Source organism: Gekko japonicus, unplaced genomic scaffold, assembly GCF_001447785.1.
Source record: "Gekko japonicus isolate JY-2015 unplaced genomic scaffold, Gekko_japonicus_V1.1 scaffold4329, whole genome shotgun sequence".
NCBI lineage: Eukaryota > Metazoa > Chordata > Lepidosauria > Squamata > Gekkonidae > Gekko > Gekko japonicus.
Window position 1 is genome coordinate 58017 of NW_015167179.1, and position 16159 is coordinate 74175.

The 16159-nt window shown below is 57.9% G+C and overlaps 2 protein-coding genes across 2 annotated transcripts in view; one reads left to right on the top strand and one right to left on the bottom strand.

Moving 5' to 3' along the window:
- RING1 (ring finger protein 1) overlaps positions 1-4865 on the top strand; it is a 13973-nt gene extending 9108 nt beyond the window's left edge. Inside the window, exons 5-7 of the mRNA XM_015413136.1 lie at positions 431-727; positions 2282-2450; positions 4735-4865. Of these exons, the coding sequence (XP_015268622.1) occupies positions 431-727; positions 2282-2450; positions 4735-4836 (568 nt within the window). The 3' untranslated portion in view covers positions 4837-4865. The remainder of the gene's footprint in view (positions 1-430; positions 728-2281; positions 2451-4734) is intronic.
- Positions 4866-7711: 2846 nt separating this feature from the next.
- LOC107112067 (class II histocompatibility antigen, M beta 1 chain) lies at positions 7712-15827 on the bottom strand. The gene is made up of 5 exons (XM_015413135.1): positions 15532-15827; positions 13998-14276; positions 11928-12044; positions 10670-10705; positions 7712-8119 (listed from the first exon to the last, which is right to left on the bottom strand). The coding sequence occupies exons 1-5, from the start codon at positions 15728-15730 to the stop codon at positions 8109-8111; spliced, it is 642 nt and encodes a 213-aa protein (XP_015268621.1). The 5' UTR covers positions 15731-15827; the 3' UTR covers positions 7712-8108.
- Positions 15828-16159: the final 332 nt, after the last annotated feature.

A 16159-nucleotide genomic window follows, 5' to 3' on the forward strand; every position in this document is an offset into this window, starting at 1 on the left:
ATGCCACACCCAACAGCAAAACTCATTAGCATATTGGGCCACACCCCTGACGGCACAGCTCATTAGCACATTAGGACGCACCCCCATGTTACCCGAAGTATGGTTATCCAGACACACCCACCTTTTGCTTGTTATTCTGTTTACCTTGTTTGTTGTCAAAACCCAGGGCCTTTTTTTGTAGCAGGAACTCCTTTGCATGTTAGGCCACACACCCCTAATGTAGCCAATCCTAATGCGTTCCTGCTGTTGGGTGTGGCCTATTATGCTAATGAGTTCCTGCTGGGCGTGGCCAACTCGGGAGCCAGCCGGAACTCCGTTCCTGTGCGTTCCTGCCCAAAAATCCCCTTGTGGCTCTGCCCCCTTCCTTAGCTGGGCCTACGGAGCATGCCTAATGTGCCCCCCCGCCTCCTTTCTGCCCCCCTCCCTCCAGGGGACAGCGGGTCCGCAAGCACCCCCAGGAGTCGGACAACACCACCTTCAGCGGCGGGGAGGACAACTGCGACAGCCGCTCCCACCTCAGCAACGCCTCGGCCCCGAGCCAGCCCGAGGCCGGGCCCAGCCGCAAACGCTCCCGCGCCTCGGACGAGTCGGGCCCGGAGCCGGAGACCTCCCACGAGGGGGGGCGGGGCAGCCCGGAGCCGGGGGCCGAGCCCAGCAGCAGCGAGATCGAGCTGGTCTTCCGGCCCCACCCAGTCCTGGTGGAGAAGGGCGCCTACTCCCAGACCAGGTGAGGAGAGAGACACCCCCACCCCCCCACCCGGAGCAGTGTTCCCTCTCCGCTGAGCTGCTGTGAGAGCTAGCTCGCAGTCTTTTAGCCTCCGGCTGACAGATTCTCCTCTTCACTGAGGGAGGATGGCTTGAGAGCAGTGTTTCCTCTCAGCTGAGCTGGTGTGAGCTAGCTCACAGTTTTTTTGGCCTCCAGCTCACAGTTTTTTGGCCTCCAGCTCACAGTTTTTTGGCCTCCAGCTTACAGTTGTTTGTCTAAGCTCAGGGAGGATGGGGCTCCAGAGCAAACTAATTGATGCAGCAGCCAAATCGCTCGCTCACAACGTTAATGCCAGTAGCTTACAAAGTAGAATTTCTGCTCACAAGACTCCACGGCTTAGAGGGACCATTGCTCGAGAGTGCACTAATTTATGCAGTAGCCAAATCGCTTGCTTATTTTTATTTTTATTTTTTTTATTTTATTACTTTTTTTTGTCCCGCCCTCCCTGCTGTGGCAGGCTTGGGGCAGCTCACGGTATATACCAAATAAATATATACATGAAGACTCCACAATGTTAAAACAAAATTCAGTTAATATTACTATACGTTAAGGCCATAACGATTCCAAATATAACTACAGGAGAAGATGGCAGCGTTCTCTCGAACGCTAGCTTATAAACACCTATGTAGAATAGACAAAAGGAGCTGCGGTGGCTCAAGTGGTTAAGACGCTGAACTGGAGGCTGTGGAAGGTCGGTAGTTCAGCAGTTTGAGACCCGAGTGTGCCGCATGACGGAGTGAGCTCCCGTCTCTAGTTCCAGCTCCTGCCAACCTAGCAGTTCGAAAGCAAGAAATTGCAAGTAGATAAATAGGTACCACTTCGGTGGGAAGGAAACAGCGTTCCGTGCGCCTGGGTGTTTAGGCATGCCGGCCACATGACCACGGAAACGTCTCCGGACAGCGCTGGCTCTTCGGCTTGGAAACGCAGATGAGCACCGCAACCCTAGAGTCGGACTCGACTGGCTTTCGAGCAAGGGAACCTTTACCTTTACCTAGAATAGACAGCTTGAGAAGACTCAGAGAGAGAGAGAAAAGTAGCTGGGTCACACTCCTCAGAATTCTGGCTTCTCTTTCTGCACTGAAAACTTCGGCCCCGTTAGGGAAAAAAATCGATCCACAAGCCACAAAATCCCGGCGACGGGCCTGCCACTCAGAGGGTGCGAAACGCTACTCTGCAGAACGACTTTGCCCCCCCCCCCCGGCTAATTTTGGAGTTTCGAAAGAGACCCCGGGAAGAAGGAGGCGGCCTTGTCACGGAGCCTGAGGCTTGCGAAGGTGCTGTTGTTCAGTTTGGATCCGTCCCCAAAGCTGAGAGCCCCACCGAAACCCCAGAGTGGCAGGATACGACATCCGACTCTGTCTTCAGGTGTGATCACCGGAAGCCGACATGCAAGCCCAGCCGTGTCCCAAACATCTTGGGGGGCTGTGGCTGCAGGCCGCAGAGTTTTCCTGGGGTGGCTCTCCTGGCCGCTGCCCCCCCCCTCAATTTTTCCACTTCTGCCTTCCTCCCGGGCAGGTATGTGAAGACCACGGCCAACGCCACAGTGGACCACCTCTCCAAGTACCTGGCCTTGCGCATCGCCCTGGAGGAGGCGCCTGGGCCCGGCCCGGAAGCCCCCGCCCTCGAAGACGTCAGCGAGAAGCAGTACACCATCTACATTACCACGGCAGGAGGGGCCTTCACGGTAAGGGGCTGCTAGGGAGGGCGGTGGGAGCGAGGGGAGAGGGTTGGGTGGAGGGAGACGGTGGCGCTCCGTACGTGGATTTGGGGGCCATGGGAATCAGAAGAAGAAGAAGAGATTGGATTTCTACCCCATGGCCCTTCACTACCCAAAGGTGTCTCAGAGCGGCTTACAATCTCCTATCCCTTCCCCTCCCCACAACAGACACCCTGTGAGGTAGGTGGGGCTGAGAGAGCTGCTCTTTTTCAAGAACAGCTGTGCCAGAGCTTGTGACTGACCCAAGGTCGTCCAGCCAGGTGCAAGTGGAGGAGTGGGGAATCAAACCCGGTTCTCCCAGATTAGAGTCTGCACACTTAACCACTACACCAAACTGGCTCTCATCTGGCTTGGAAATACCAAAGCTGCACATCTGGCTTGGAAATCCAAAGGCAACGCGCTTTGTTCCTGAGAATGTAACAAGAGCCCTGCTGGATCAGACCAGGGAAGGTCCATATACTCCAGCATCCTGTCTTCTCACGCGGTGGCCAGGCGGCCAGCAACAGGGCAGAGAGGCCGAGGCCTTCCTAAGAACCTCAGAAGAGCCCTGCTGGATCAGCCCAGTGGTCCCACCTAGTCCAGCATCCCGCCTCACACAGCATCCTCCTTCCCCTGATGTGGCCTCCTGGGCACTGGTATTCAGTGGTTGACTTCCTCTGAACATGGAGGTTCCCTTGAGTCACCATGGCTACTCACCAGGGATAGACTTATCCTCTGTGAATCTATCTCATCCCCTTTGAAAGCTGTTTATTCCTGTGGCTGTCACCATGTCCTGCCTTTGCTGAGCAGGTGACGTTCCCAGGGATGCGTCTGAGGTGCGGCAGGGGCCCAGGGGCCTTCTGGGTACCGAGGCTGGATCAGCCAAAGGTGGACAGCGACCGGTTTCCTTTGTGGCCTTTCCGCTGCATCCGGGTTGTCAGAGGCTGTAGTGGATAAGTGCGTAGACTCCCCCACTCCTCCACTCGCACCTGGCTGGACGACCTTGGGCAAGCCGTAGTTCTGATAAGAGCTGTCCTTGAAAAAGAGCCGTTTCTGTCAAGAGCTCTCTCAGCCCCGCCTGCCTCACAGGGTGTCTGTGTGGGGAGGGGAAGGGAAAGGAGTTTGTGAGCCGCTCTGAGACTCCTTCGGATAGTGAAGGGCCATGGGGTATAAATCCAATCTCCCCCTCTTTTTCTTCTTCTTCTAGTTTGGTGTAGTGGTTAAGTGCGCGGACTCTAATCTGGGAGAACCGGGATTGATTCCCCACTCCTCCACTTGCAGCTGCTGGATGAACTCGGGCAAGCCACAGTTCTGATAAGAGCTGTTATCTCAAGGGCAGTTTCTGTCAAGAGCTCTCTCAGCCCCGCCTGCCTCACAGGGTGTCTGTTGTGGGGAGGAGGAGGGGAAGGAGATTGTAAACCGTTCTGAGACTCCTTCGGGTAGTGAAGGGCCATGGGGTATAAATCCAATCTCCCCCTCTTTTTCTTCTTCTTCTAGTTTGGTGTAGTGGTTAAGTGTGCGGACTCTAATCTGGGAGAACCGGGATTGATTCCCCACGCCTCCACTTGCAGCTGCTGGATGACCTCGGGCAAGCCACAGTTCTGATAAGAGCTGTTATCTCAAGGGCAGTTTCTGTCAAGAGCTCTCTCAGCCCCGCCTGCCTCACAGGGTGTCTGTTGTGGGGAGGAGGAGGGGAAGGAGATTGTAAACCGTTCTGAGACTCCTTCGGGTAGTGAAGGGCCATGGGGTATAAATCCAATCTCCCCCTCTTTTTCTTCTTCTTCTAGTTTGGTGTAGTGGTTAAGTGTGCGGACTCTAATCTGGGAGAACCGGGTTTGATTCCCCCCTCCTCCACTTGCAGCTGCTGGATGATTTTGGGCAAGCCACAGTTCTGATAAGAGCTGTTCTCTCAACGGCAGTTTCTGTCAAGAGCTCTCTCAGCCCCGCCTGCCTCACAGGGTGTCTGCTGTGGGGAAGGGAAGGAGATTGTAAACCGCTCTGATAATCCTTCGGGTAGTGAAGGGCGGGGTATAAATCCAATCTCCTCCTCCACTTTCACCTGGCTGGATGACCTTGGGCAGGCCACAATTCTGATAAGAGCTGTTATCTCAAGGGCAGTTTCTGTCAGAGCTCTCTCAGCCCCGCCTACCTGACAGGGTGTCTGTTGTGGGGAGAGGGAGGGAAAGGAGTTTGTCAGCTGCTCTGAGACTCCCTTGGGCAGTGAAGGGCGGAATATAAATCCAACCTCTCCTCTTCTTCTTCTTCTTCACAGACGCTGAACGGATCCGTGACCTTGGAACTGGTGAATGAGAAGTACTGGAAACTCAGCCGGCCCCTGGAGCTCTACTACGCCCCCACCAAGGAGCAGAAATGAGCCTGGGACCCACACCTGCCCCCCCCCCCCGCGAGAGGCCGGGAAGGCTGGGGGGGGGGGGATGACCCTCTGAGGCAGCGAAAGGACTTTTTGGAAAGAGACGCTTTTGGAAGGGGGGGGAGATGCCACGCCGCAAGAGACTGAGCTGCTTCCCCCCCCCTCGCCCGGCATTCTCCACCCCCCAGCAGAGACCCTTGCCCTCTGGAGTGGGTGAGGCCCACCCCCCACCGAAGTTTTTTTGCTTTTCCTTCCTGCTAACGACTGCCTGGCCGTGCGTGTGGTGGGGGGGTGGTTCGGGAGGGGGAATCTGGCATTTTTGTAACTGTTTTGCGGAATCAAGTCGATCAGAGAAGTTTTGGCCTCTTTCTAAGGCTGGATGTGGCATCTCTCTTTCGCTGGGGGGGAGGGGAGGGTCGGCGCTGGGCCTTCCCCGCCAGGCCCCCCCCCGCCGCCGCCCTCACAGCACATGCCGCCCTGCCCCCTGCCTTTTGCGGGAGGGAATCTCCCTTGGAAGAGGTGGGTTCTGTGGGGCGGGGGCACAGCTGGTCGTGCAGGGGTGGGGGTGTTTTAAACTGCCGACGGGGCTCCAGAGCACCGGTCCTGAGGCAAGGCCCCCGGTAGGCAGTGGCTCTTGGGAGAAGGTTCTGGGGACCAACATTCTGGGCTCTCGGTGGGTGCTGCCGTTGCCCTGAGGGGCTCAGCCGGGCCTGTCTTGAGTTCCGGGTGGAGAAGAGAAGAAGAGAGAGAAGAGATTGGATTTATACCCCATGGCCCTTCACGACCCGAAGGAGTCTCAGAACGGCTTGCAAACTCCTCCACCTCCCCACGACAGACACCCCTGTGAGGCAGGCGGGGCTGAGAGAGCTCTTTCGAGGACTGCCCTTGAGAGAACAGCTCAGAGAACTTGTGAGTGACCCAAGGTCACACCAGCAGCTGCAGGTGGAGGAGTGGGGAATCAAACCCGGTTCTCCCAGGTTGGAGTCCGCATTCATAATACACTTAGCAAGGACAAGAGAGTTGGGTGTGTCAAATTCTGGAGAGAAGAAGATGAAGAAGAAGAAATTGGATCTAGACCCGGCCGTTCACTACCCGAAGGAGTCTCAGAGCGGCTGACAAACTCCTCTCCCTTCCCCTCCCCTCAACAGACTCCCTGTGAGGTAGGTGGGGCTGAGAGAGCTCTTTTGAGGACTGCCGTTGAGAGAACAGCTCTGAGAGAACTTGTGAGTGACCCAAGGTCACACCAGCAGCTGCAGGTGGAGGAGTGGGGAATCAAGCCTGCTTCTCCCAGGTTGGAGTCCACATTCATAACACACTTAGCAAGGACCAGAGACTTGGGAGTGTCAAATTCTGGAGAGAAGAAGAAGAAGGGGAGTCTTGGAACAGCTTACAAACTCCTCTCCCTTCCCCTCCCCACAACAGACACCCTGTGAGGTAGGTGGGGCTGCGAGAGCTCTGAGAGAACTGTCCTTGAGAGAACAGCTCTGACAGAACTTGTGACTGACCCAAGGTCATCCAGCCAGGTGCAAGTGGAGGAGTGGGGAATCAAACCCGGTTCTCCCGGATTAGAGTCCGCCCACTTAACCACCACACCAAACTGGCTCTTGTGGCAATTCCAGCCCTCCACCCCAGCCAAAGCTGTACTTTTGTTTCCCTGTCAAAAGAACTTTGGCAGTTCACGAGAGGGAGGGCAGGAAGGGTTGCCTCAGTGCTTAGTTCTTTTGGCATTTCTTACATGCCCAGGGAAATGCTGGCCACCACTTTGGGGTCAGGAAGCAGTTTTTCTCCAGGCCAGTTTGGCCGGGGATCCTGGGGTTTTTTGGGTCATCTTCTGGGCATGAAGCAAAAGTCACTGGGTGTGTGTGTGTGTGTGGGGGGGAGGTAATTTGTGAACTTCCTGCCTTGTGCAGGGGGTTGGACTAGATGACCCTGGAGGTCCCTTCCAGCTCTATGAGTCTATCTCACTGCCTATGCCATGTGTGAGGCAGAAATCAGACAGGTGAAGCCCTCCCAGCCCAGGAAGGCGTTCCCCAGTGGAACTTCTTCCGGCCTGGCTGTGGCGTCTGTACAAGGACTGATGCTTTGCAAGGTGGGGGGGGGGGGGGGGGGGCTGGGGCTGTCTGTAGAGCCATCCCGGGGCCATCTCCTACGCCATCTGCTCGAGCAGGCGGCAGAATCCGCACCTGGATCTCCTCAGGACTAAGTATTGTTTGGCACGCAGAGGAAGCGGCGAGGCGTGTACGCGCAGGCAAAGGGCAGACTGCGTCAGCGGTTGGGCTTGAGCCTGCGAAGCGGCTGCCTGCGGAGTCTGGCCCGCAGCCCTGCAAACCCAACATCGCTCTATGGCCTCCAGGCAAAGCGGGAGTGATCCAGACGCTGAAAAGCAGGCGGTTTGCGTCGATTTATGCTGCAGCTGCCGCCAGCCAGCCAATAGGGAGCCTAGACTGCTCAGGAAGTCTCCACCCCCTTTGCGCTCCCCCCCTCCCCCTTGGAAACCCTGCTCTGGTCTTAAAGGTGCCACCAGACTCAAGACTGTGTTCTGATGCTCGTAAGCAGTGTTCCCTCTAAGCCGAGTGAGTGTGACCTTGCTCACAGTTTTTTAGCCTCCGGCTCACACATTTTTGCCTTAGCTCAGGAAGGAGGGCTCCAGAGCAAACTAATTCATGCAGTAGCCAAATCGCTCGCTCACAACTTTGATGCCAGTAGCTCACCAAGTACAATTTTTGCTCACGAGACTCGACAGCTTAGAGGGAGCACTGCTCGTAAGGATTGGCAACCCACTCAAGCGTTTTTCCCAAAGGCGACAGCCATTTGTGTTTGCCTGCGGGGTCTGACCCTTCCCCCCCCCCCAACTAGCGCAAGTAGGTGCTGAGGCGACTTTAGGATGAGAGCCGGAAACGTTTTATTGTCGTTTCAAGACAGGTGCGGCAGTTTTCTTTGGGTTATTTTTTTTAAAGAAAAGAAAAACAGCTCTTCAACACTTAGGCAGGCACATCTGGAATAGCAGGGCACGGGGCGTTTGATGCCCTCCCCCCAAAATCAGAGGCAGGGGAGCATTTGAGGACCCATGGGTGGGGGGCCCCCATCTTCACCTCTGGAAGCAATGCCGGCCGGGCGGGGGGCGGGGGCAGCTGGCGTATTTCTGCCCCAGACCGTGAGCCCCCCGCCCCCGTGCCGCAATCCCGTGTTGGTGGCCGAGGCGCGGCTGGAAGTCCAGGAGCAGGGCCTCCTGTCGAGGTCAGGCAGGCGTTTGGGATCGGATGGCCTCTGCGGATCTAGGAGTCGACTGTGGAAGGAAGGGAGAGGAGAAGTCATGGGGCTTGGGGGTCTGGCCAGCGGCCCCTCCCCACCTCCCAGGAAGTCGCAGCCCTCCCCAGCCGGGCAAGAGAACTGCCTCTGCACGTGGAGATTCCGTCCAGCTCTCGGCTGGTTGGGCCGATCCTGAGCATAACCGGGGCCCTCCCTCCTTTCCCCAGCTAAGGTGCAGCTCTTGGGTCGCTGAGGGCTAAGAGTGAGCTTCTGTTAGAAAACATGGCTCTGCCGTCTACGGAATCAGGCCCCTCTCTCCATCCAGGTCGGTCTTGTCTGCTCAGGCCCGGCAGTGGCTCCCCAGGGACGCCGGCTGAGGTCCTTCACGTTGCTTCCTGCCTGGTCCCTTTAACTGGAGATGCCGCCCAGGATTTGAACCTGGGACCTCCTGCATGCCAAGCAGAGGCTCTCCCACTGAGTGAGCCGGGGGGCCACCGAAAGTGGCGACTGAGGCGGCCGTGACCTCAGAAGAGGGGCCAGGGAATTGGTGGGAGGTCATTCCTGATTTTCAGTCCATGGGAAATTGCTGAAGATATAATGGGCAATAGGTAAAGGTGTCCCTGGCTCGAAAGCCAGTCGAATCCGACTCTAGGGGGGCGGTGCTCATCTCCGTTTCCAAACGGAAGAGCCAGCGCTGTCCGAAGACTTCTACGTGGTCATGTGGCCGGCATGACTAGGCGCCAAGGCGCACGGAAGGCTGTTACCTTCCCACCGAAGCGGTACTTATTTATCTACCTGCAGTTTCTTGCTTTTGAACTGCTAGGCTGGCAGGAGCTGGGGCCAGAGATGGGAGCTCACTCGGGTCTCGAACTGCCAAGCTACCGGCCTTCCGGTCTGCCGCTTGGCGTCCGGCCCCTGTAATGGGCAACACCTTCTCACAAAACAAGTGGGGAGTGGCAGCCAGGCCTTGAAGTCAGAGTTCAGGCTGCAAGAGAGAGATTTGACCCTGTGTGTGTCTGTGTGTGGATTGGGGCCCTCTCTCAGTCGCGACTGGCTGACCTCAGTCCTGTCACCCTCTTACCACCACTGTTCGTTCCGGGGTTGTTTTAAGGATAACGTGAAAAGGGGACCCTACAAGTATTGCCTTGGAACGGAGGGCAGAAACCAACTGGACACACAGTGTGCGCTTTCCACAAAGAGGAGGTTCCCAGGCAGGGGGAATCAAAGGCCAGAGTCGAAGGCCATCCCCAGGAGAGAGAGTGTGTGTGTGTGGGGAATGTGGGGGGGGTGCTGGATGCTGGGAAAGGCCTTGGAGAGCCCCCGTGCATCAGTGGAGGCAAGAGGGACTTTGATGGACCAAGCCTGTGTGGGAGCCTAAGCGATGTTCCCTCTAAGCTTAGTGTGAGCTAGTTCCTAGTTTTTTAAGCCTCCGGCTCACACACTTTTGTCTCAGCTCGGGAAGGATGGGGCTCCAGAGCAAACTAATTGATGCAGCAGCCCAATTGCTGGCTCACAACTTTAATGCCAGCAGCTCACAAGGTAGAATTTTTGCTTACAAGACTCCGCGGCTTGGAGGGAGCATTGGTTCCTAAGCAGGGGTCATTTCGTAGAAGTGGTGCAGGAGCTCATTAGCATATCAGCGTAATTTATTTGCATATGCCACACCCCCTGGCATCACCGTATTGTGTCAGAAGGCAACACCCACCGCTCAGGCTCCACTGGACTGTTTTCTCCAACCGGCACCTTGGTGTACATTTGCACCACAGAGGAGGGAGAGCTTGTACCTGAAGGCGGGCAGGGGTGGGAGGCTCTGCAATTGACCTGGCTGCTTCTTGCTCCTCGTGGCCTGACTGAGGGCTGCTGGGAGCAGGGGGCGGGGCCTGCTGCCTGTGCTCCTTAGTGCCGGAGCTCCGCTCCTGTGCGCTCCTGCAGGAAATGATCCCCGGTCCTAAGGCAGCTTCATGCAGACTGTGGCCTGCAGTCCCCTGACTTCACTGGGCCAGCCCAGCGCATCTTTGCCTCATTTCAAAAGAAAAGCCAAGTTTCCAGCCCCAATGGTTGTAGAAGGGGGCGATAATCGTGGGGGGGGGGGCTCCGAAAGGGGCCGGGGCGATGGCTTCAGGACAGCATTTCCAGTGGGGGGGGAGGGGAGAGTTGGGGGCATCCTGGAAGCGCCCCGCTGCCCACTCTTGGGAGTGGGGCATGTGGCCCCTCGTTGGTCTGACCCAGCAGGGCTCCTCCTGTGGCCCTTCGGAGGGATCGGCTCAAACCCCGACATGAGCCTCTCGCTGCACTTACTGGCTGGGGAGGCTGCAGATGGAACCTCCCCCTTCGAAAGCAGCCTTTCCCCCGGACTGTGTTCACTGGGTGGGCTGTTACTTCCCCGCCCCCCCGGTGGGCTTCCCAGAACCATCCGAGGCCCACCTAGACAGTTGCCCCACTGATCCAGGGGAAGCGATTCTTGGGTTGGGGGAGGGGGATCAGTGCCCCCTGCTTTGACTGACAAGCAAAATAAGTCATGCCAACAAGCCTTGGAGAAGTCCCCCCTGTCCAAAGGCCTTGTTTCCAAAGGTCGGAGAAGACCTACCTGGGGGGTAGTTGTCGCCATCGATGGGAACATAACCTGGGCGTGAGGAGAAGAGGGAGGGGAGTTAGTAAGAGACGTCACAAGTCATCATTATCGTGTGGCATCGTGTGTCGAATTCCCAGGATTGTCTGGCAGCCAGAAGTTCCAGCTCTTTTAGCGTTATGCACCACTAGGTGGCGAACTAGACTTGTATTTTTTTAAGGCAAGAGGTGCTTCAGAGGTGGTTTGTCATCGCCTGCCTCTGCGTCACAGGCCTGGCCTTCCTCAGACCCTGAGGCCGACCCTGCTTAGCTTCCGAGATCTGATGGGGTCTGGCCAGTCGGGGCTGGCCCCCGGGAACGGGCTGCTGGCTTTCGTCAGGCTGAGCCTGCAGATGGTTCCCTGTAACAGATGCAGCAAGGGGGGTTCCGCCAAGAGCCGAAATCCTTGCAAACCTTGGATGGCCCTGTTGTCCTAATCGCCACTAGGTGGCGAGCTAGACTTTTCAGGGGCGGTTTTGCCCTTGCCTGCCTCTGCATCACAGCCCTGGTATTCCTTGGAGGTCGCCCTTCCAACCCCTAGCCAGGGCCCACCCTGCTTGGCTTCCGAGATCTGGCGGGATCGGGCCGGCCTGGGCTATCCAGGCCGGTGCTCGTAAGAGAGAAGTGCTGGGTGTGCATGCCGGGCGTGGATCGGAAACCCCACCCCACCCCTTTCTGTGGCTGATCCCAACATCCAGCGCAGATGTGCAGGAGGGGAGGAGAGGCCCGCGCCCTGAGTCATGCGCAGAGTGCCAGGAACTGCGCTGCCCCCACACATTCACCTGGAGACTTGCCTTTCTCCAACCGGCACCTGGGTGTTCGTTTGCACCCATATCGTACCATTCTGCCTTCTGCAAGTATCTACGCATTCGTTTTTTTAAAATCAAGTTTCTAGTCCTGATGAATGCAGTGATGGGTCTGAGGGGCCTGGGGGAATGCACACCTCTGGGGCAGGCAGAAAGGGAAGTGATGACGCAGACTCATCCGGCATACAGGCAGGGACCCCATCCGAGAAAAGGGGTTTGGCCCAGCCTCTTCCTTGACACCCTACTTTTCTACATGCGAGGGTTTAAAAAAAACAACAGAACAGCCCCCTCCTGAAGAAGTACAGCCCAGGCATCGCTTAGCACCCCCCATCACTGAACAGGGGGGGTCTCTCCCTGTGTGCAACACATGATGGAGCCCTCCCCACTTATGCGAAATGCTTCTCCCCCCCCCCACCACATCCCTCCTCTTACCTTCCGGCACCCGCTTTTTCCAGCAGACGAGGCCAGTGATGAGGAAGATGAGGCCCACCCCCAGCACTGCGCCGGAGGCCCCCACCTTCACCTTGAGCTCCGGGGTCAGGCCTGGCTCTGGGGGGGGAGAGGGGGGGACACCAGGACCGGGGGGGGTGTTACCAAAGGCCCAAGACTTCGAGGTGGCTCCCCCCCCCCCCCCCCAGCTTCATCTCCTCCGCTCCCCCCTTTCACAGTGGGGGAGGCCGAAAAGTCCCCCCCTCCTCACACCGCTTCTCTTCCCACCCGCCAGCTAATGACGCCCCCTCTCGGCCTCCTTTCTTGTTTCGGTCTCCGGGGCCTCCCCCCCCCCCCGCGCACCCCCCAAAGAGACAATACGGGACACAAAGGAATGCCACATCAGCCACAAAATTAAAAACTCCATGTAGAACGGTGTGTGTTTGGGGTGGGGGTTTTCCCCCATCCATTCCAGGCCCCAAAGGTTTGGCTTCCCAGCCCACCCCCAGCCCAAATCTTGCCCAGGCCATGAAGGCTCCCCCCCCCCAGACCGGAAGTCTTCCTCCCTCCCCCCTCCCCGTGCTGCCTCTGCTTGGGGGGCTGGGCATCTTGAAAGGATGAGTTCTGTCCCACACGCGTGGTGGAACAGGCGAGCAAGAGAATTTAAAGGGGGGGGCATCAGCCAGCCAGCCAGCCAGCCTTGGAGCTGGGGGGGGGGAAGCAGGAGAACACCCCCTCTTCCTCTTCCCTCCAACATGGGGAGCGGAATGCATTCTGCAAAACGCCACCTCTGGAGGAGACCCCAGGGCCTGCCTCCGATGCTCGAAGTCTGGAGGCCCCGCCCACAATGGTCCAAAGGGCGAAGGGGCGGGGAACACCCCAGCTCTTGCCCCTCCTTACGGCAGAAGTGGACCGGCTTCAAGAGGGAATTGGATAACCATAGGGAGCAAAAGTCCATCAGTGGCTATTAGCCACAAGGTATAGGTAGGGACTCTCGGTCTGGGGCAAGGGATGCTCTGTACTCTTGGTGCTTGGGGTGGGGGCAACTGTGGGGGGGCTTCTGGTGTCCTGGCCCCACTGATGGACCTCCCGATGGCACCTGGTGTGTTTGGCTACTGCCTGACACAAAGAGTGTTGGACTGGATAGGCCCTTGGCCTGATCCAACATTGGCTTCTCTTATGTTCTTATTCTCTTTTTACACCCCCCCCCCAAGAACTCTGGCCTTGCAGCTTTCTTTAGGGCCGTAGGGATGCAAGGGGGAACCCCCTGGAATTGTCTCAAACCCCCCCCCCCACACACACACACACAATTCAGGTCCAGCCCCTGGAGCCAGTTTGGTGTAGTGGTTAAGTGCGCGGACTCCAATCTGGGAGAACCGGGTTTGATTCCCCCACTCCTCCACTTGTACCTGCTGGATGACCTTGGGCAAGCCGTAGTTCTGACAAGAGCTGTTCTGGAAAAAGAGCCGTTTCTGTCAAGAGCTCTCTCAGCCCCACCCACCTCACAGGGTGTCTGTTGTGGGGAGGGGAAGGGAAAGGAGATTGTAAGCCGCTCTGAGACTCCCTTGGGTAGCGAAGGGCCATGGGGTATAAACCCAATCTCTTCTTCTTCTTCTTCTCTTTGGGGAACGTTTTCTTGATTTTTTTTCCGTTAAAAAGGGAAGTGAAAGGGCAGGGGCCCTGTGCCCATCTGTGGGCCTTGGTGCTGAGGGAATGCCACTCTGCACATGAAGAAGAAGAAGAGACTGGATTTCTACCCCACCCTTGTCTTAGAGCGGCTTACAAGCTCCTTCCCTTCCTCTCCCCACAACAGACGCCCTGTGAGGTAGGTGAGGCTGAGAGACCTCTGAGAGAACTTCTCTTGAGAGAACAGCTCTAAGAGAACTTGTGACTGACCCAAAGTCACCCAGCCGGCTGCATGTGGAGGAGTGGGGAATCAAACCCGGTTCTCCCAGATTAGAGTCAGCCACTCTTAACCACACAACACCAAACTGGACCTGTTCCCTTCTTGCTTTGGGGGAGGGGGGTGTCTCCCCTGCCTCCAGGCTAGTCTCCCCCCCTCCCTGCACTCACCCCAGTCCTGGGCCAGGGGCTGCAGAAGGCTGGCGTGGTCCACCTGGCAGGTGTAGGTCTCCCCACTCTGGGGGTAGACGGGCAGGCTCAGCCGCGTCTGGTAGGTCCAGTCCCCGTTCGAGACCACCGCCACGCCGGAGCTGTTCTTCACAAACATCCCGTTCCGCAGCCAAGTGACGGCCACGTCTGCCGGGTAGAAGCCCCACACCTCACAGGTCAGCATGACGGGCGCTGGCGTGTTCTGAGGGGTGATGGGGAAGATGCGGACGTTGGGGGGTGCTGCGGGGAGGAAAGAGCAGGAGTTAGCATGGCTCCACCAGCCAGAACATTGAGGACTCCTTTTCCTGCCCTCACTTGCCCTCCAAAGGGGAAGAGACCATCGCTTGCCTTCAAAGGGGAAAGAGGCCTTTGTTTTTCTTTCAAGGGAGAAGAGTGCATAGCTTCCCTCCAAGGGGAAAGAGACCATTACTTGTCTTCCAAGGGGAAAGAGGCCATCGCTTGTCCTCCAAAGGGACAGAGAACATTGGTTGCCTTTTGGAAGAGTGCATAGCTTCCCTCTATGGGGAAAGAGGCCATTGCTTGCCCTCCAAAGGGCAACAGGTCATCGCTTGTCTTTCAAAGGGATAGAGGCCATTGCTTGCCTTTCAAAGGGGAAGCATACATAACTTCCCTCCAAGGAGAAAGGAGCCATCACTTGCCCTCCAAGGGGAAAGTGGCCATTGCTTGCCTTTTAAGGGGGAAGAATACATAGCTTCCCTCTTAGGGGAAAGTGACCACTGCTTGCCCTCCAAGGGGGAAAAGGGACAGAGACCATTGCTTGCCCTCGAAGGAGAAGGAGGCCATCACTTGCCCTCCAAAGGGACACAGGCAACTGCTTGCCCTCCAAGGGGAAAGAGGCCATCACTTGTCCTCCAAACGGACAGAGGCCATTGCTTGTCTTTCAAGGGGGAAGAGTGCATAGCTTCCCTCGAAGGAGAAGGAGGCCATCACTTGCCCTCCAAAGGGACACAGGCAATCCCTTGCCCTCCAAGGGGAAAGAGGCCTTCACTGTCCAAAGGGACAGAGGCCATTGCTTGTCTTTCAAGGGGAAGAGTGCATAGCTTCCCTCCAAGGAGGAGGAGGCCATAATTTGCCCTCCAAAGGGACCCAGGCAATCCCTTGCACTCCAAGGGGAAAGAGGCCATCGCTTGCCCTCCAAGGTGGAAAGAGGCCATCGCTTGCCCTCCAAGGGGAAAGAGGCCATCACTGCCATTGCTTGTCTTTCAAGGGGGGAAAGTGCATAGCTTCCCTCCAAGGGGCAAGAGGCCATCGCTAGCCCTTTAAGAGGCAAGAGGCCCTCACTTGCCTTCCATGCCCTTCAGCTCCCAGGGAGGACGGAGCCTGTTCAGCGTGCATCACAGACCCATCACAGCTGCCCTCCGGAGAGCCACCCCACCTGCAAGGTCGGGCTCCCAGCGGCTCCGTCCTAACCCAGGAAGGCTCTGGATGTCTGGACCGAGCCCCCCTCCCTGCTCCCATCCCACCCCCTACTTACTGCGCCGGCCGCCAGTGGTGGCCCAGAGGGGTTGCGGCATCTGCTCCTGGCAGAGGTCCCACAAGGCCCGGCCCCAGGTAGGGAACTGCTGGCTGAAGTCGTCTGCGAGGGTGGCGGCGACCTGGTTCCAGTCCCGGGACTCGCCCAGGCCGCAGGGGAGGAACTCCTGGTAGACATGGTTGTAGTAGATGAAGCACATCTTGTTGAAGGCCAGCGTCCAGTTGGCGCCCAGCAGGCGGCCCTCGGCTGAGAGGGGGCAGTCCAGCTCCACCTGCAGCAGGAAGCCCTCTGCAGGGGGGGGGAGACAGAGAGGGAGGGGTCAGGGGGCGGGGCCGACACGCAGCCCCGCCCCCCCGCACATGGGAGCCACCCGGGGGCGGGCCAGAGCAGCAGCCGGACCGGGAAGCCGAGCGCGCCGAGGCGCCCTGGCAAGGAGAAGGGGGCAACTGACCGGCAGGTGGCGCTGCGGCGCTCACACGGGCAGGAAAGGCCTCCGCCCCGAGGAGTCCCGCTGGACTCCGGCGCCTTTCAGCCCCCAGGCTGCCCAGCCAAGCAGAACCCGCCCCCCCCCCAGCAGAGCTCAGGAGGCGAAGGATCCAGAGCCCCGCAGACGGGGGGGGGGGGGGGA

What these genes read in the sequence shown, in the direction of transcription:
- LOC107112067 (XM_015413135.1), bottom strand. Translation starts at nt 15,730, where the DNA reads ATGTGCTTCATCTACTACAACCATGTCTACCAGGAGTTCCTCCCCTGC. An exon ending in CACCACTGGCGGCCGGCGCA is followed by an intron (nt 14,277 to 15,531) that starts GTAAGTAGGGGG and finishes TCCTCCCCGCAG; the next exon opens with CACCCCCCAACGTCCGCATC. An exon ending in GAAAAAGCGGGTGCCGGAAG is followed by an intron (nt 10,706 to 11,927) that starts GTAAGAGGAGGG and finishes CCTCACGCCCAG; the next exon opens with GTTATGTTCCCATCGATGGC.